Genomic DNA, 19767 nt, shown 5'->3' with positions numbered 1-19767 from the left:
GACAGACATAGTGAACATCATGCCAACATGGTCAGAGTACAGGTCTAATAACCAGCCCTGAAAAGCAACTGAAGAAGCCTTATATATCCACCCAGTGCTGAAGTGAGGAAGGTAAACTTTTCTAATCCTAGGGAGAATTAACACAAAAATTGTTCCAACACAAACAATGTCTGAACAGCACCCAAAGCAGAAAATACAAAATTACAGTTAAACAGACATCACAGATGGTCAAGTAGCCCCTCAGATTGCATGATCTCTTTGACCAATTAATTTGAGTATTTTGTATTGGGGGGCTGTTTATTGTGACTCCTTAGTGCATACTGTTTTAAACCTCTTAGATGTTTGTAGTGTCCCTGTCTCATAAACTGTAGTAAGAAATCTATTTCAGTATTGTCTATGGAACTTTTATTATTGGCTGATCTGGTGTAAGGATGGCAGAGAACTTGAAGAGGAGGAAGCTCTGACCTCATCTCTAGAAGGAGGATTGCGGCAGGGTATGTAGTCTCTGATGTTGGGGAGGCCAGATACTACACAGCAACTTAAGGCACTGCGGTTGATACTCATGCCATAAATTTCATACCATTCATTTGTAATTTCATCATAGCATTCCACATCCATTGTGGTGGTGAATCCATTGAATCCTCCGATGACAAAAAGAAAATCATCTAAAACCTCAATTCCAAAGTTGCTTCGTGCTGTGTACATGGAAGGTACCACACGCCAAGTGTCGTCATCTGGGTTGTATGTCTCAGCACTACTGAGACGATTAGTTCCATCAAAACCTCCCACCTGAAAATTGAAATAAAGATCATTAAATATTTAATTATAAAGTACTTTTTAACAGAAGTTGGTGAATATTGGGTGTTTTCCATATTTACCAGATTTACCAGTGCTGGTAGTGTTATGTCTTAAGGAAATAACGTCTTAAACAAACTGTCACCTATAATACATTGTTCTCAGTCATTACATAGTATAGGCATAACTAGGATGCACTAAGCACCAAAGCAAGTCAGGATTGTTTCTCCACCAAGGTGACAGTAAGCTGGCTGTTATGCCCTGCGCTCCGGCCGTCGTGAGCGCATTGTGCATTTGTCCCTGGCTGCCAGGGGGGTCGGGATTCGCATCGCGGGAGGGGCCCACATGGGAATCCCGGCTCGTTACTCACCCTGTACTGCTGCCACTTCCGCTCCTGTGTCTCGGCTTGAAAGGGCCAGTGCGCCCATAATTACTGTTTGCCCCTGGCACTACCTTATAAAGTCCCTGCACTTCCCTGCCAGATCTTCAGTGCCCCTAGCCTGAGATTAAGCATTCCCTATAGCCTGTTTGCCTTATTTGACTCTGCACCTTGCCGCCGGCCTTGACCTTCTGCTACATTGACTATGCTACTGCCTTATCCTCCTGTACCTTGCCTTGCCCAGCTACCTGTGTGATCGAGCTGTGTTGGGGATAGGGACCTGGGTGTCGTCTGCCTCAGCAAGCCCATCCTGCCTTGCGGTGGGCTCTGGTGAAGACCAGCGGCACCTTAGACTCCGCTCCCCGATACGGTCCGAGTCATCAGCCACACAGGTTAGAGGATCCACATCCAGCTTCGTTACAGCAAGATCTAGCCATGTATCCCGCTGGGGTTCCTCTGCCCGATAGTCCGGATCTCGCTTCCACCGTGGCCCTCCAGTCCCAGCAGTTGGCCCTGCAGGCACAGCAGATGAAACAGTTATCCGCCTTGATGCAGCAGATGCTGTCTGCTCAGCAGCAACCGTCACAAGCACAGCCTCCTCCTGCTCCGGTGGTGCCTTCCGCTCCTGCAGTCGTCTCCAGTTCTAGACTCCGCCTGTCTCTTCCCGAGAAATATGAGGGGGATCTGAAGTACTGTCATGGTTTCGTGACTCAGTGCTCCATGCACATAGAACTCATGGCGGATCTGTTCCCTACGGAACAAGCAAAGGTGGCCTTCATCCTCAGTCTTTTAACTGGAAGGGCTTTGGCCTGGGCAACTCCGCTTTGGGACCATGGTGAAGCTCTCACTACCAATCTCCAGGTGTTCCTGATGGAATTTCGGGGTCTCTTCGAAGAACCTGCTTGAGCTCCCTCCGCTGAGTCGGCATTGCTGAGCCTTACTCAGGGCAACTCCTCTGTGGGCGAGTATGCCATTCGCTTTCGTACCCTGGCATCGGAGTTAGCATGGAATGAAGAAGCTCTCTGCGCCACCTTCAAGAGAGGACTGTCAATTCCAATCAAGGAAGCTCTCGCTGCCGGGGAATTGCCATTTAATCTCAATAACCTTGTACAGTTGGCCTCCCGGATTGATATCCATTTATCAGAGCGATGTGAGGAACTACACCAAGAAAGGGAGTCTGCACAACATCGGCACTTTCCTTGTCTGGCACCAGCCTTCCAGCAACCACCGCAACCTTCTATGTTGCCTCCCGCAGTGAAGGCTATGCAGGTGGATCGGTCTCACCTGACCGCGCAGGAAAGGAATCACCGATGAACTGAGGATCTCTGCCTATACTGCGCCAGTGCAGATCACTTCCTAAAAGACTGTCCTCTGCGTCCTCAGCGAGGGAAACGCTCGGACCTAGGGTTTGTGGGAGAGGCATCCCTGGGTGTGAATACCACCTCTCCACGCTTAAATATGACCATCCAGCTTTTTCTACCTTCCAAAGAGATCATCTATGTTATTGCTTTTCTGGACTCTGACTCCGCAGGAAATTTTATTGATGCTTCTCTAGTGCATAGGCATCGTCTGCCGGTGTTCCGCCTGTTAAAGCCTCTCTTCATCTCCTCAGTGAATGGTGAAAGACTGGATTGTACCGTGCTATATCGCAGAGAACCATTGACTATGCAGGTCAGAGTCTCGCATAGGGAGAACTTGTCCTTCTATGTTATCCCACATTGTACTTCTCCTCTCTTGCTTGGTCTACAATGGTTGTAACTCCATGCTCCGCAGCTGGATTGGAAAACTGGAGAAGTTCCTCGTTGGGGTCTGCAGTGCAACAATAACTGTATCCACATACGTATCACAAAGATGGAACCCTCATTTTGTCCTATGCCCGGTTTGCCTTCCTTTCTTATGGACTATGCTGATGTCTTCTGTGAAAAGCAAGCCGAAGTGTTACCACCACATCGGCCCTACGATTGTCCAATTGACTTGCTACCCAGCACCACACCTCCCAGGGGCAGAATCTACCCTTTATCTGTTCCTGTAACTCAGGCCATGTCTAATTATATCCAGGAGAACCTTCAGAAGTGTTACGCCGAGCGCTCCGGGTCCCCGCTCCTCCCCGGAGCGCTCGCTTCACTCTCCCCGCGGCAGCGCTCCGGTCACGTCCTCTGACCCGGGGCGCTGCGATTCCGCTGCCAGCCGGGATGCGATTCGCGATGCGGGTAGCGCCCGCTCGCGATGCGCACCCCGGCTCCCCTACCTGACTCACTCTCCGTCTGTTCTGTCCCGGCGCGCGCGGCCCCGCTCCCTAGGGCGCGCGCGCGCCGGGTCTCTGCGATTTAAAGGGCCACTGCGCCGCTGATTGGCGCAGTGGTTCCAATGAGTGTGTTCACCTGTGCACTTCCCTATATCACCTCACTTCCCCTGCACTCCCTTGCCGGATCTTGTTGCCTTAGTGCCAGTGAAAGCGTTCCTTGTGTGTTCCTTGCCTGTGTTTCCAGACCTTCTGCCGTTGCCCCTGACTACGATCCTTGCTGCCTGCCCCGACCTTCTGCTACGTCCGACCTTGCTTTTGCCTACTCCCTTGTACCGCGCCTATCTTCAGCAGCCAGAGAGGTGAGCCGTTGCTAGTGGATACGACCTGGTCACTACCGCCGCAGCAAGACCATCCCGCTTTGCGGCGGGCTCTGGTGAAAACCAGTAGTGGCTTAGAACCGGTCCACTAGCACGGTCCACGCCAATCCCTCTCTGGCACAGAGGATCCACTACCTGCCAGCCGGCATCGTGACAGTAGATCCGGCCATGGATCCCGCTGAAGTTCCTCTGCCAGTTGTCGCTGACCTCACCACGGTGGTCGCCCAGCAGTCACAACAGATAGCGCAACAAGGCCAACAGCTGTCTCAACTGACCGTTATGCTACAACAGTTACTACCACAGCTTCAGCAGTCATCTCCTCCGCCAGCTCCTGCACCTCCTCCGCAGCGAGTGGCCGCTCCTGGGATACGCTTATCCTTGCCGGATAAATTTGATGGGGACTCTAAGTTTTGCCGTGGCTTTCTTTCCCAATGTTCCCTGCATCTGGAGATGATGTCGGACCTGTTTCCCACTGAAAGGTCTAAGGTGGCTTTCGTAGTCAGCCTTCTGTCCGGAAAAGCCCTGTCACGGGCCACACCGCTCTGGGACCGCAATGACCCCGTCACTGCCTCTGTACACTCCTTCTTCTCGGAAATCCGAAGTGTCTTTGAGGAACCTGCCCGAGCCTCTTCTGCTGAGACTGCCCTGTTGAACCTGGTCCAGGGTAATTCTTCCGTTGGCGAGTATGCCGTACAATTCCGTACTCTTGCTTCAGAATTGTCCTGGAATAATGAGGCCCTCTGCGCGACCTTCAAAAAAGGCCTATCCAGCAACATTAAAGATGTTCTGGCCGCACGAGAAATTCCTGCTAATCTACATGAACTTATTCACCTAGCCACTCGCATTGACATGCGTTTTTCCGAAAGGCGTCAGGAACTCCGCCAAGATATGGACTCTGTTCGCACGAGGCGTTTCTCCTCCTCGGCTCCTCTCTCCTCTGGTCCCCTGCAATCTGTTCCTGTGCCTCCCGCCGTGGAGGCTATGCAGGTCGACCGGTCTCGCCTGACACCTCAAGAGAGGACACGACGCCGTATGGAGAACCTCTGCCTGTACTGTGCTAGTACCGAACACTTCCTGAGAGATTGTCCTATCCGTCCTCCCCGCCTGGAAAGACGTACGCTGACTCCGCACAAAGATGAGACAGTCCTTGATGTCTACTCTGCTTCTCCACGTCTTACTGTGCCTGTGCGGATGTCTGCCTCTGCCTTCTCCTTCTCTACGGTGGCCTTCTTGGACTCTGGATCTGCAGGAAATTTTATTTTGGCCTCTCTCGTCAACAGGTTCAACATTCCGGTGACCAGTCTCGCCAGACCCCTCTACATCAATTGTGTAAATAATGAAAGATTGGACTGTACCATACGTTTCCGCACGGAGCCCCTTCTTATGAGCATCGGATCTCATCATGAGAGGATTGAACTTTTGGTCCTCCCCAATTGCACCTCGGAAATTCTCCTTGGACTTCCCTGGCTTCAACTTCATTCCCCTACCCTGGATTGGTCCACTGGGGAGATCAAGAGTTGGGGGTCCTCTTGTTCCAAGAACTGTCTAAACCGGTTCCCAGTAACCCTTGCCGTAACTCTGTGGTTCCTCCAGTAACCGGTCTCCCTAAGGCCTATATGGACTTCGCGGATGTTTTCTGCAAAAAACAAGCTGAGACTCTACCTCCTCACAGGCCTTATGATTGCCCTATCGACCTCCTCCCGGGCACTACTCCACCCCGGGGCAGAATTTATCCTCTCTCTGCCCCAGAGACTCTTGCCATGTCCGAATACGTCCAGGAGAATCTAAAAAAGGGCTTTATCCGTAAATCCTCCTCTCCTGCCGGAGCCGGATTTTTCTTTGTGTCCAAAAAAGATGGCTCCCTACGTCCATGCATTGACTACCGCGGTCTTAATAAAATCACGGTTAAGAACCGCTACCCCTTACCCCTCATCTCTGAACTCTTTGATCGCCTCCAAGGTGCCCACATCTTCACTAAATTGGACTTAAGAGGCGCCTATAACCTCATCCGCATCAGAGAGGGGGACGAGTGGAAAACGGCATTTAACACCAGAGATGGACACTTTGAGTATCTGGTCATGCCCTTTGGACTGTGCAACGCCCCTGCCGTCTTCCAAGACTTTGTCAATGAAATTTTTCGTGATCTGTTATACTCCTGTGTTGTTGTATATCTGGACGATATCCTAATTTTTTCTGCCAATCTAGAAGAACACCGCCAGCATGTCCGTATGGTTCTTCAGAGGCTTCGTGACAACCAACTCTATGCCAAAATTGAGAAATGTCTGTTTGAATGCCAATCTCTTCCTTTTCTAGGATATTTGGTCTCTGGCCAGGGACTACAGATGGATCCAGACAAACTCTCTGCCGTCTTAGATTGGCCACGCCCCTCCGGACTCCGTGCTATCCAACGCTTTTTGGGGTTCGCCAATTATTACAGGCAATTTATTCCACATTTTTCTACCATTGTGGCTCCTATCGTGGCTTTAACCAAAAAAAATGCTGATCCCAAGTCCTGGCCCCCTCAAGCAGAAGACGCCTTTAAACGACTCAAGTCTGCCTTTTCTTCGGCTCCCGTCCTCTCCAGACCTGACCCTTCCAAACCCTTCCTATTGGAGGTTGATGCCTCCTCAGTGGGAGCTGGAGCTGTTCTTCTACAAAAAAATTCTTCCGGGCATGCTGTCACTTGTGGTTTTTTCTCTAGGATCTTCTCTCCAGCGGAGAGGAACTACTCCATCGGGGATCGAGAGCTTCTAGCCATTAAATTAGCACTAGAGGAATGGAGGCATCTGCTGGAGGGATCAAGTTCTCCTGTTATTATCTACACCGACCACAAGAACCTCTCCTACCTCCAGTCTGCCCAACGGCTGAATCCTCGCCAGGCCCGGTGGTCTCTGTTCTTTGCCCGATTTAATTTTGAGATTCACTTTCGTCCTGCCGATAAGAACATTAGGGCCGATGCTCTCTCTCGTTCCTCGGATGCCTCAGAAATTGAACTCTCTCCGCAACACATCATTCCACCTGACTGCCTGATCTCCACTTCTCCTGCCTCCATCAGGCAGACTCCTCCAGGAAAGACCTTTGTTTCTCCTCGCCAACGCCTCGGAATCCTCAAATGGGGTCACTCCTCCCATCTCGCAGGTCATGCGGGTATCAAGAAATCTGTGCAACTCATCTCCCGCTTCTATTGGTGGCCGACTCTGGAGACGGATGTTGTGGACTTTGTGCGAGCCTGCACTATCTGTGCCCGGGATAAGACTCCTCGCCAGAAGCCCGCTGGTTTTCTTCATCCCCTGCCTGTCCCCGAACAGCCTTGGTCTCTGATTGGTATGGATTTTATTACTGATTTACCCCCTTCCCGTGGCAACACTGTTATTTGGGTGGTCGTTGATCGATTCTCCAAAATGGCACATTTCATCCCTCTTCCTGGTCTTCCTTCTGCGCCTCAGTTGGCTAAACAATTTTTTGTACACATTTTTCGTCTTCACGGGTTGCCTACGCAGATTGTCTCGGATAGAGGCGTCCAATTCGTGTCTAAATTCTGGAGGGCTCTCTGTAAACAACTCAAGATTAAATTAAATTTTTCTTCTGCATATCATCCCCAGTCCAATGGACAAGTAGAAAGGATTAACCAGATCTTGGGTGATTATTTGCGACATTTTGTTTCCTCCCGCCAGGATGACTGGGCAGATCTCCTCCCATGGGCCGAATTCTCGTATAACTTCAGGGTCTCTGAGTCTTCCTCCAAATCCCCATTTTTCGTGGTGTACGGCCGTCACCCTCTTCCCCCCCTCCCTATTCCCTTGCCCTCTGGTCTGCCCGCTGTGGATGAAATTTCTCGTGACCTTTCCATCATATGGAGAGAGACCCAAAATTCTCTCTTACAGGCTTCATCACGCATGAAGAAGTTCGCGGATAAGAAAAGAAGAGCTCCCCCCGTTTTTTCCCCTGGAGACAAGGTATGGCTCTCCGCTAAATATGTCCGATCCGTGTCCCGAGCTACAAGTTGGGACCACGCTATCTTGGTCCTTTCAAAATTTTGTGTCAAATTAATCCTGTCTCTTATAAACTTCTTCTTCCTCCCTCTCTTCGTATCCCTAATGCCTTTCACGTCTCTCTTCTCAAACCACTCATCCTCAACCGTTTTTCTCCCAAATCTGTTCCTCCCACTCCTGTTTCCGGCTCCTCGGACATCTTCTCGGTCAAAGAAATTTTAGCTGCCAAAAAGGTCAGAGGGAAAAATTTTTTTTTAGTGGACTGGGAGGGTTGTGGTCCTGAAGAGAGATCCTGGGAACCTGAGGACAACATCCTAGACAAAAGTCTGCTCCTCAGGTTCTCAGGCTCTAAGAAGAGGGGGAGACCCAAGGGGGGGGGTACTGTTACGCCGAGCGCTCCGGGTCCCCGCTCCTCCCCGGAGCGCTCGCTTCACTCTCCCCGCGGCAGCGCTCCGGTCACGTCCTCTGACCCGGGGCGCTGCGATTCCGCTGCCAGCCGGGATGCGATTCGCGATGCGGGTAGCGCCCGCTCGCGATGCGCACCCCGGCTCCCCTACCTGACTCACTCTCCGTCTGTTCTGTCCCGGCGCGCGCGGCCCCGCTCCCTAGGGCGCGCGCGCGCCGGGTCTCTGCGATTTAAAGGGCCACTGCGCCGCTGATTGGCGCAGTGGTTCCAATGAGTGTGTTCACCTGTGCACTTCCCTATATCACCTCACTTCCCCTGCACTCCCTTGCCGGATCTTGTTGCCTTAGTGCCAGTGAAAGCGTTCCTTGTGTGTTCCTTGCCTGTGTTTCCAGACCTTCTGCCGTTGCCCCTGACTACGATCCTTGCTGCCTGCCCCGACCTTCTGCTACGTCCGACCTTGCTTTTGCCTACTCCCTTGTACCGCGCCTATCTTCAGCAGCCAGAGAGGTGAGCCGTTGCTAGTGGATACGACCTGGTCACTACCGCCGCAGCAAGACCATCCCGCTTTGCGGCGGGCTCTGGTGAAAACCAGTAGTGGCTTAGAACCGGTCCACTAGCACGGTCCACGCCAATCCCTCTCTGGCACAGAGGATCCACTACCTGCCAGCCGGCATCGTGACAAGAAGCCATTCATCAGGAAGTCCTCTTCCCCTGCCGGAGCTGGTTTCTTCTTCGTGAAAAAGAAAGACAGGTCTCTGTGACCTTGCATCGACTACCGTGGTCTGAATAAAATTAGGGTAAAGAACTGCTTTCTCGGCTTTGCCAATTTGCCAATTACTATCGACAGTATTGTCTCGCTTACCAAGGAGACTGGAAATCCAAGAGTCTGGACTCCTGAGGCTGAAGAAGCTTTCAAACAGTTAAAGTCTGTTTTCGCTTGGGCTCCTGTTCTGTCTAGACCCAATCCTAGCAAGCCATTTATCTTGGAAGTAGATGCTTTGTCTGTTGGAGCAGGTGCAGTGTTGACACAGAAGTCTAAGGGGAGACCTTTAACCTGCAGATTTTTCTCCAAAACCTTCTCCCCTGCGGAGAGAAATTACACCATCGGAGATCACAAGCTCTTGGCTATTAAGTTGGCATTGGAAGAATGGCGTCACCTCTTGGAAGGCTCTGTACACCCGCTTACTATCTATTACAATCACAAGAACTTGCTCTATCTTCAGTCTGTTCATCGGCTCAACCCCCCGACAGGCTCGTTGGTCTCTGTTTTTCTCCAGGTTTAACTTCCTTATCCACTTTTGTCCTGCTGAGAAGAATCTTCATGCTGATGCTCTGTCCAGATCCTCCGATGTTCAAGGCCTGGAATCCGATTCTCAGCATATTATTTCCCCAGATCGTCTCATATCAGCAACGCCAGCGTGTCTTCAGCATTTACCACCAGGGAAGACTTATGTACCTCCTCATTTAAGACTCTGAGTCCTGAAATGGGGTCATTCCTCTTTATTGGCAGGTCATGCTGGAATACGTAAGTCCATACAGCTCATCGCCCGACAATATTGGTGGTCCACTCTAAAACAGGATGTCGTTGACTTTGTACGAGCTTGTTCAGTTTGTGCCCAGGACAAGACCCCCCGTTCCAAGCCTGCTGGTCTACTACATGCTTTGTCAGTTCCAAAGCAGCCCTGGACCGATATTGCAATGGGCTTTATCACTGATCTTTCCTCTTCTGGCAGAAATACTGTAATTTGGGTTGTTGTGGATAGATTCTCTAAAATGGCTCATTTTGTGCCATTACCGGTATTACCCTCTGCACCACAGCTTGCCAAGTTGTTCCTCTGCCCTATCTTCTGCCTGCATGGATTGCCCTCCCATATTGCCTTCCCAGATTCGTATGAAATCACAAGCGGACAAGAAAAGACGTCCTCCTACAGAATTCTCTCCAGGGGACAAAGTGTGGTTGTCTTCCAAGTACATCTGTTTTAAAGTTCCTGTCACGATGCCGGCTGGCAGGTGGTGGATCCTCTGTGCCAGAGAGGGATTGGCGTGGACCGTGCTAGAGGATCGGTTCTAAGTCACTACTGGTTTTCACCAGAGCCCGCCGCAAAGCGGGATGGTCTTGCTGCGGCGGTAGTGACCAGGTCGTATCCCCTAGCAACGGCTCAACCTCTCTGGCTGCTGAAGATAGGCGCGGTACAAGGGAGTAGACAGAAGCAAGGTCGGACGTAGCAGAAGGTCGGGGCAGGCAGCAAGGATCGTAGTCAGGGGCAACGGCAGAAGGTCTGGAATCACAGGCAAGGAACACACAAGGAACGCTTTCACTGGCACTAGGGCAACAAGATCCGGCGAGGGAGTGAAGGGGAAGTGAGGTGATATAGGGAAGTGCACAGGTGTAAACACTAATTGGAACCACTGCACCAATCAGCGGTGCAGTGGCCCTTTAAATCGCAAAGACCCGGCGCGCGCGCGCCCTAGGGAGCGGGGCCGCGCGCGCCGGGACAGAACTGACGGGGAGCGAGTCAGGTACGGGAGCCGGGGTGCGCATCGCGAGCGGGCGCTACCCGCATCGCGAATCGCATCCCGGCCGGAGGTGGTAACGCAGCGCCCCGGGTCCGTGGAACCGACCGGGGTGCTGCAGTGAGGGAAGTGTAGCGAGCGCTCCGGGGAGGAGCGGGGACCCGGAGCGCTCGGCGTAACAGTACCCCCCCCCTTGGGTCTCCCCCTCTTCTTGGGGCCTGAGAACCTGAGGATCAGACTTTTGTCCAGGATATTGTCCTCAGGTTCCCAGGACCTCTCTTCTGGACCACAACCCTCCCAATCCACTAAAAAAAAAGTTTTTCCTCTGACCTTTTTTGAGGCTAAGATCTCTTTGACAGAGAAGATGTCCGAGGAGCCGGAGACAGGAGTGGGAGGAACAGATTTAGGAGAAAAACGGTTGAGGATGAGAGGTTTAAGAAGAGAGACGTGAAAGGCATTAGGGATACGAAGAGAAGGAGGAAGAAGAAGTTTGTAAGAGACAGGATTAATTTGACACAAAACTTTAAAAGGACCAAGATAGCGTGGTCCCAACTTATAGCTCGGGACACGGAAACGGACATATTTAGCGGAGAGCCATACCTTGTCTCCAGGGGAAAAAATGGGAGGAGCTCTTCTTTTCTTATCTGCGAATCTCTTCATGCGAGAAGAAGCCTGTAAGAGAGAATTTTGGGTCTCTTTCCATATGGTGGAAAGATCACGAGAAATTTCATCCACAGCGGGCAGACCAGAGGGCAAGGGGGTAGGGAGGGGGGGAAGAGGGTGACGGCCGTACACCACGAAAAACGGAGATTTGGAGGAAGATTCAGAGATTCTGAAATTATACGAGAATTCGGCCCAAGGTAGAAGATCTGCCCAGTCATCCTGGCGGGAGGAAACAAAATGTCGTAAATAGTCACCCAAGATCTGGTTAATTCTCTCTACTTGTCCATTGGATTGAGGATGGTATGCAGAAGAAAAATTTAATTTAATCTTGAGTTGTTTACAGAGAGCCCTCCAGAATTTAGACACAAATTGGACGCCTCTATCCGAGACGATCTGTGTAGGCAACCCGTGAAGACGAAAAATGTGTACAAAAAATTGTTTAGCCAACTGAGGCGCTGAAGGAAGACCAGGAAGAGGGATGAAATGTGCCATTTTGGAGAATCGATCAACGACCACCCAAATAACAGTGTTGCCATGGGATGGGGGTAAGTCAGTAATAAAATCCATACCAATCAGAGACCAAGGTTGTTCGGGGACAGGTAGAGGATGAAGAAAACCAGCGGGCTTCTGGCGAGGAGTCTTATCCCGGGCACAGATAGTGCAGGCTCGCACAAAGTCCACCACATCAGTCTCTAGAGTCGGCCACCAATAGAAGCGAGAGATGAGTTGCACAGATTTCTTAATGCCCGCATGACCTGCGAGATGGGAGGAGTGACCCCATTTGAGGATCCCAAGGCGTTGGCGTGGAGAAACAAAGGTCTTTCCTGGAGGAGTTTGCCTGATGGAGGCTGGAGAAGTGGAAATCAGGCAGTCAGGAGGAATGATGTGTTGAGGAGAGAGTTCAATTTCAGAGGCATCTGAGGAACGAGAGAGAGCATCGGCCCTAATGTTCTTATCAGCAGGCCGAAAGTGAATTTCAAAATTAAATCGGGCAAAGAACAGAGACCACCTGGCCTGACGAGGATTCAGCCGTTGGGCAGACTGGAGGTAGGAGAGGTTCTTGTGATCGGTGTAAATAATAACTGGAAATCTTGATCCCTCCAGCAGATGCCTCCATTCCTCAAGTGCTAATTTAATGGCTAGAAGCTCTCGATCCCCGATGGAGTAGTTCTTCTCCGCCGGAGAGAAGGTCCTGGAAAAAAAACCACAAGTAACAGCATGCCCGGAAGAGTTTTTTTGTAGAAGGACAGCTCCAGCTCCCACTGAGGAGGCATCAACCTCCAATAGGAAGGGTTTAGATGGGTCAGGTCTGGAGAGCACGGGAGCCGAAGAAAAGGCAGACTTGAGTCGTTTAAAGGCGTCTTCCGCTTGAGGAGGCCAAGACTTGGGATCGGCATTTTTTTTTGTTAAAGCCACAATAGGAGCCACAATGGTAGAAAAATGTGGAATAAATTGCCTGTAATAATTGGCGAACCCCAAAAAACGTTGGATGGCACGGAGTCCGGAGGGGCGTGGCCAATCTAAGACGGCAGAGAGTTTATCTGGGTCCATTTGTAGTCCCTGGCCAGAGACCAAGTATCCTAGAAAAGGAAGAGATTGGCATTCAAACAGACATTTCTCTATTTTGGCATAGAGTTGATTATCACGAAGTCTCTGAAGAACCATACGGACATGCTGGCGGTGTTCTTCAAGATTGGCAGAAAAAATCAGGATATCGTCCAGATATACAACAACACAGGAGTATAGGAGATCACGAAAAATTTCATTAACAAAGTCTTGGAAGACGGCAGGGGCGTTGCATAGACCAAAGGGCATGACCAGATACTCAAAGTGTCCATCTCTGGTGTTAAATGCCGTTTTCCATTCATCCCCCTCTCTGATGCGGATGAGATTATAAGCACCTCTTAAGTCCAGTTTGGTAAAAATATGGGCACCTTGGAGACGATCAAAGAGTTCAGAGATGAGGGGTAGGGGGTAGCGGTTCTTAACCGTGATTTTATTAAGACCGCGGTAGTCAATGCAAGGACGTAGAGAGCCATCTTTTTTGGACACAAAGAAAAATCCGGCTCCGGCAGGAGAGGAGGATTTACGGATAAAGCCCTTTTTTAAATTTTCTTGGACGTATTCAGACATGGCAAGAGTCTCTGGGACGGACAGAGGATAGATTCTGCCCCGGGGTGGAGTAGTGCCCGGGAGGAGGTCAATGGGACAATCATAAGGCCTGTGAGGAGGTAGAGTCTCAGCTTGTTTTTTGCAAAAAACGTCCGCAAAGTCCATATAGGCCTTAGGGAGACCGGTTACATGAGGAAGCACAGGGACACGGCAAGGTTTACTGGGAACCGGTTTTAAGCAGTCCTTGGAACAAGAGGGCCCCCAACTCTTGATCTCCCCAGTGGACCAATCCAGGATTGGGGAATGGAGTTGAAGCCAGGGAAGTCCAAGAAGGATTTCAGAAGTGCAATTGGGGAGGACCAACAGTTCAATCCTCTCATGATGAGATCCGATGCACATTAGAAGGGGCTCCGTGCGGAAACGTATAGTACAGTCCAATCTTTCATTGTTTACACAATTGATGTAGAGGGGTCTGGCGAGACTGGTCACCGGGATGTTGAACCTGTTGACGAGAGAGGCCAAGATAAAATTTCCTGCAGATCCAGAGTCCAAGAAGGCCACAGCAGAGAAGGAGAAGGCAGAGGCAGACATCCGCACAGGCACAGTAAGACGTGGAGAAGCAGAGTAGACATCAAGGACTGTCTCACCTTTGTGCGGAGTCAGCGGACGTCTTTCCAGGCGGGGAGGACGGATAGGACAATCCCTCAGGAAGTGTTCGGTACTAGCACAGTAAAGGCAGAGATTCTCCATGCGGCGTCGTGTCCTCTCTTGGGGTGTCAGGCGAGACCGGTCGACCTGCATAGCCTCCACGGCGGAAGGCACAGGAACAGGTTGCAGGGGACCAGAGGAGAGAGGAGCCGGGGAGAAGAAACGCCTCGTGCGAACAGAGTCCATATCCTGGCGGAGCTCCTGACGCCGTTCGGAAAAACGCATGTCAATGCGAGTGGCAAGATGGATGAGTTCATGTAGGTTAGCAGGGATTTCTCGTGCGGCCAGAACATCTTTAATGTTGCTGGATAGGCCTTTTTTAAAGGTCGCGCAGAGTGCCTCATTATTCCAGGATAATTCTGAAGCAAGGGTACGGAACTGTACGGCATACTCGCCAACGGAAGAATTACCCTGGACCAGGTTCAACAGGGCAGTCTCAGCAGAAGAGGCTCGGGCAGGTTCCTCAAAGACACTTCGAATTTCCGAGAAGAAGGAGTGTACAGAGGCAGTGACGGGGTCATTGCGGTCCCAGAGCGGTGTGGCCCAAGCCAGGGCTTTTCCAGACAGCAGGCTGACTACGAAAGCCACTTTAGACCTTTCGGTGGGGAACTGGTCCGACATCATCTCCAAGTGTAATGAACATTGGGAAAGAAAGCCACGGCAAAACTTTGAGTCCCCATCAAATTTATCCGGCAAGGATAGTCGTATTCCAGAAGCGGCCACTCGCTGCGGAGGAGGTACAGGAGCTGGCGGAGGAGATGATTGCTGGAGCTGTGGTAGTAACTGTTGTAGCATAACAGTCAGTTGAGACAGCTGTTGGCCTTGTTGCGCAATCTGTTGTGACTGCTGGGCGACCACCGTGGTGAGGTCAGCGACAACTGGCAGAGGAACTTCAGCGGGATCCATGGCCGGATCTACTGTCACGATGCCGGCTGGCAGGTGGTGGATCCTCTGTGCCAGAGAGGGATTGGCGTGGACCGTGCTAGAGGATCGGTTCTAAGTCACTACTGGTTTTCACCAGAGCCCGCCGCAAAGCGGGATGGTCTTGCTGCGGCGGTAGTGACCAGGTCGTATCCCCTAGCAACGGCTCAACCTCTCTGGCTGCTGAAGATAGGCGCGGTACAAGGGAGTAGACAGAAGCAAGGTCGGACGTAGCAGAAGGTCGGGGCAGGCAGCAAGGATCGTAGTCAGGGGCAACGGCAGAAGGTCTGGAATCACAGGCAAGGAACACACAAGGAACGCTTTCACTGGCACTAGGGCAACAAGATCCGGCGAGGGAGTGAAGGGGAAGTGAGGTGATATAGGGAAGTGCACAGGTGTAAACACTAATTGGAACCACTGCACCAATCAGCGGTGCAGTGGCCCTTTAAATCGCAAAGACCCGGCGCGCGCGCGCCCTAGGGAGCGGGGCCGCGCGCGCCGGGACAGAACTGACGGGGAGCGAGTCAGGTACGGGAGCCGGGGTGCGCATCGCGAGCGGGCGCTACCCGCATCGCGAATCGCATCCCGGCCGGAGGTGGTAACGCAGCGCCCCGGGTCCGTGGAACCGACCGGGGTGCTGCAGTGAGGGAAGTGTAGCGAGCGCTCCGGGGAGGAGCGGGGACCCGGAGCGCTCGGCGTAACAGTTCCGTGTTATAAACTGGGTCCCTACAAAATCAAAAAATGTTTAAACCCTGCGGCTTATTCTCTCCATCTGCCCTCTTCTCTCCGGATCCAGAATTCCTTTCATGTATCCCTCTTGAAACCTGTTATTCATAACCGCTTCTCTAAAAAAGTAATCACTCCTACTCCAATCTCTGGTACCTCCGATGTTTATGTGGTCAAAGAAATTTTGGACTCCAAGTTGGTCAGAGGAAAACTTTTTTTCCTTGTGCATTGGGAAGGATTTGGCACAGAAGAAAGATCTTGGGAGCCGCATGACAAAATTCTAGACCGTGACCTTATTCACATGTTCTTGTCCTCAAAAAAGAGGGGGAGACCAAAGGGAGGGGTATTGTTATCCCAGCCTGTCCCTGGCTGCCAGGGGGGGTCAGGATTTGTTTCGCGGGACGGGCCCACATGAGAATCCCAGCCCGTTACTCACCCTGTACTGCTGCCGCTTCCACTCCTGTGTCTCGGCTCAGTCGAACAAGCCCCCGTCTTCTAGGGCGCGCGCAACAGAGCTCTGAGATTTAAAGGGCCAGTACGCCCATAATTTCTGTTTGCACCTGACACTACCTTATAAATAGTGTTGCTCACGAATATTCGCAATTCGAATATTATTTGCGAATATCGCATATTCGCGAATTCGCGAATTTCGCGAATATAGCGCTATATATTCGTAATTACGAATATTCGTTTTTTTATTTATTTATTTATTTTTTTCACAGTACACATCACAGTGATCATCCCTCTCTGCTTCCAGCTTGTGTGGTGTAAAGAAGGCTGTAATACTACTGTGTGAGACTGGCGTGCGAAAATTCGCATATGTGAAAATGCGCATATGCTAATATTCGCATATGCGCATTTTCGCGTATGCTAATTTTGTATATGCTAATATTCGCATATGTTAATTTTCGCATACGCGAATTTACGCATATGCGAAAATAAAACGAGAATATAACGAATATGCGAATATTCGCGAATATATGATGAATATTCGTCCATATATTCGCGAATATTCGCGAATTCGAATATGGCCTATGCCGCTCAACACTACTTATAAAGTCCCTGCACCTCCCACACTTCCCTGCTAGATCTTCAGTGCCCCTAGCCTGAGATTAAGCGTTCCCTATAGCCTGTTTGCCTTTTCCATGTACCCAGACCTTCCGCTACATTATTTGACTCTGGACCTTGCCGCCTGCCTTGACCTTTTACTACGTTGACTCCACTACTGCCTTATCCTCCTGTACCTCACCTTGCCCAGCTACCTGTGTGGTCAAGCCGTCTCGGGGGTAGCGACCTGGGTGTCGCCTGTCACAGCAAGCCCATCCTGCCTTGCGGCGGGCTTTGGTGAAGACCAGTGGCACCTTAGACTCTGCTCCCCGATACGGTCCAAGTCATGAGCCACACAGGTTAGAGGATCCACATCCAGCTTCGCCGCATGCGTAAATGTCCAAACTATAAAAATATATCGTTAATTAAACCCCACGGTCAATGGTGTACACGTGAAAAAATTCTAAAGTCCAAAATAGCTTATTTTTGGTCACTTTATATACCATTAAAAAAAATGAATAAAAAGCGAACAAAAAGTCCAATCAAAACAAAAATGGTACCGATAAAAACTTCAAAAAATGAGCCCTCATACATCCCCATATAGGGGTCAGAAGAGGATATTTTTAAACATATACATTTTCCTGCATGTAGTTATGATCTTTTTCAGAATTATGACAAAATCAAACCTATATAAGTAGGGTATCATTTTAACCATATGGACCTACAAAATAATGATAAGGTGTTATTTTTACCGAAAAATGCACTGCGTAGAAACGGAAGTCCCAAAAATTACGAAATGGTGTATTTTCTTCAATTTTGTCGCACAATTATATATTTTTTTCAGTTTTGCCGTGGATTTTTGGGTAAAATAACTAATGTCACTACAAAGTAGAATTGATGGTGCAAAAAATAAGCCATAATATTAATTTTTAGGTGGAAAATTGAAAGGGTTATGATTTTTAAAAGGTAAGGAGGAAAAAACGAAAATGCAAAAACTAAAAACGCTGAGTCCTTAAAGGGGTATTCCGGGCAAAAACATCTTATCCCCTATCGAAAGGATAGGGGATAAGATGTCTGATCGCGGGGGGCCTGCCGCTGGGACCCCCCGCGATATTCCTGCAGCAACTCGCATTCTATGCATAGTTGCGTCTGCAGTTTCGGAAACCGCTGGCTTCTGAGACGGGGACATGACGTCACGCCACGCCCCCGCCATTAATTTCTATGGGAGGGGGTGTAACGGCCGCAATGCCCCCTCCCATAGACATGAATGGAGGGGCATGGCATGACCTCATGTCCCCGTCTGGGAAGCTCGGTTTCCGAAACTGCAGACGCAGCTATGCATAGAATGCGGGCTGCTGTAGGGAGATGGCGGGGGGTCCCAGCGGCGTGCCCCCCGCGATCAGACATCTTATATCCTTTCGATAGAGGATAAGATGTTTTAGCCCGGAATACCTCTTTACCATCCTGCAACAAGTAAGTAATTGATTATTGAATGCGTAAGCTTTCACATTTTCATGGTTTGCATGCCTAATAACAGGTATTATATAGGAGTCCATACCACATACACTTTTTCTTCATAGGCAATAACTCCCACTCCACTACGCCTGGTCATCATTGGAGTGATCATATTCCATTGTTTTGTAGCAGGGTTGTACATCTCGGCAGTGAATAAACATTCATTTCCATTGAATCCTCCACATATATATATCTGTATAAAAAAACAGACATCATTTTTTATTATATTACACATTTTGCTATGTTGCAGCCTTGTGCCTAAGTTAAAAAATAAATAAATAAAGTTTTACTCAATTATTTTGCTCTGGATACCCCCTGGATACAAGTGGATACAAGTGAAAACAGAATTTTAGAAATGTTTGCAATTTTATTAAAAAGAGATCTTCAAGATAGAAAAAGTCCTAAGGATAGGGGATAAGTGTCAGATTGTGCCAGTCCGACCACTGGGACCCACCATGATCTCCTGCTCTGCTCCTGAATGGGGCGTGTCAACCACCACATGAAGCGATGGCTAAAACGCCCCCTCGATGCTTCTCTATGGGAGAGCTGGAACGCTGCACTAGGAAATCTCCAGCTCTCCTGTAGAGCTGCATGAAGGGGGAATGTTGGCCATTGCTTTGTGCGGTGGTTGACAAACTTCATTTAGATGGAGAGCCGGGGCCCTGTACAGGAGATCACGGAAGGTCCTAGCGGTGGGACCCCCAGTAATCTGACACTTTTCCCTATCTTAGGCCCCGTTCACACTACGGAATTCCGCGGTGTGAACTTTAACATTAGTGTGAACGGGTTTCCGCGAGACCCGTTCACACTGCGGAATTTCAGCAGCCGACATTTCCGCCGCTGAAAGTGTTCCGCGCAAAGAAAGAACATGTTCATTCTTTGCGCGGATTCCGCGAGCACTGCATAGCCGTCAATGGTGACTGCTCAGTGCCCCGCGGCCCTAGCGCCAAAGTCCTATCGGTGGCGGCCGCCAGGCGGAAGCTCAGCTCGCGGAATTCATCCGCGAGAATTCCGACGTGTGAACGCACCCTTAGGATAGCAGATACATTTTTATATCTCAAAGATTGCAAACATTTCTAAAATTCTGTTTTTACTTTGCTCTCTGGGGTATAAAGGAAAAACTAAACTTTGGTTTACAGACCCTTTGCTATGAAACTTGAAATTTAGCTTGGGGGGGGGGGGTTTGCTCTCATTTCTCTTGATCATCTCTGAGATGTTTCTACACCTTGATTGAAGTCAGCTGTGGAAAATTCAGCTGATTAGACAGGATTTAGGAAGACACAGCCCTGTCTATATAAGATCTCAGAGTATCAGAGTGAAAACCGAGCTTCGAATAGGCTGAATTTTTACCTTCCAAAAAGACAATG

The 19767-nt window shown here is 50.1% G+C and overlaps 1 protein-coding gene across 4 annotated transcripts in view; it reads right to left on the bottom strand.

The window, feature by feature from the left end:
• Positions 1-364: 364 nt before the first annotated feature.
• Positions 365-19767, bottom strand: part of KLHL10 (kelch like family member 10) — a 48289-nt gene continuing 28886 nt past the window's right edge. For 3 of the 4 annotated variants that reach the window (XM_056519596.1, XM_056519595.1, XM_056519594.1), the window contains exons 4-5: positions 18444-18593; positions 365-789 (exon numbers count right to left, since the gene is read on the bottom strand). In XM_056519596.1, the coding sequence (XP_056375571.1) occupies positions 409-789; positions 18444-18593 (531 nt within the window). In that variant the 3' untranslated portion in view covers positions 365-408. The remainder of the gene's footprint in view (positions 790-18443; positions 18594-19767) is intronic. The other variant, XM_056519597.1, reaches the window with a different exon arrangement.

This window comes from Hyla sarda, chromosome 5 (genome assembly GCF_029499605.1).
Source record: "Hyla sarda isolate aHylSar1 chromosome 5, aHylSar1.hap1, whole genome shotgun sequence".
Taxonomy (NCBI): domain Eukaryota; kingdom Metazoa; phylum Chordata; class Amphibia; order Anura; family Hylidae; genus Hyla; species Hyla sarda.
Note: the sequence above shows the minus strand (reverse complement) of the source record. Positions and strands in the feature narration are given on the sequence as shown.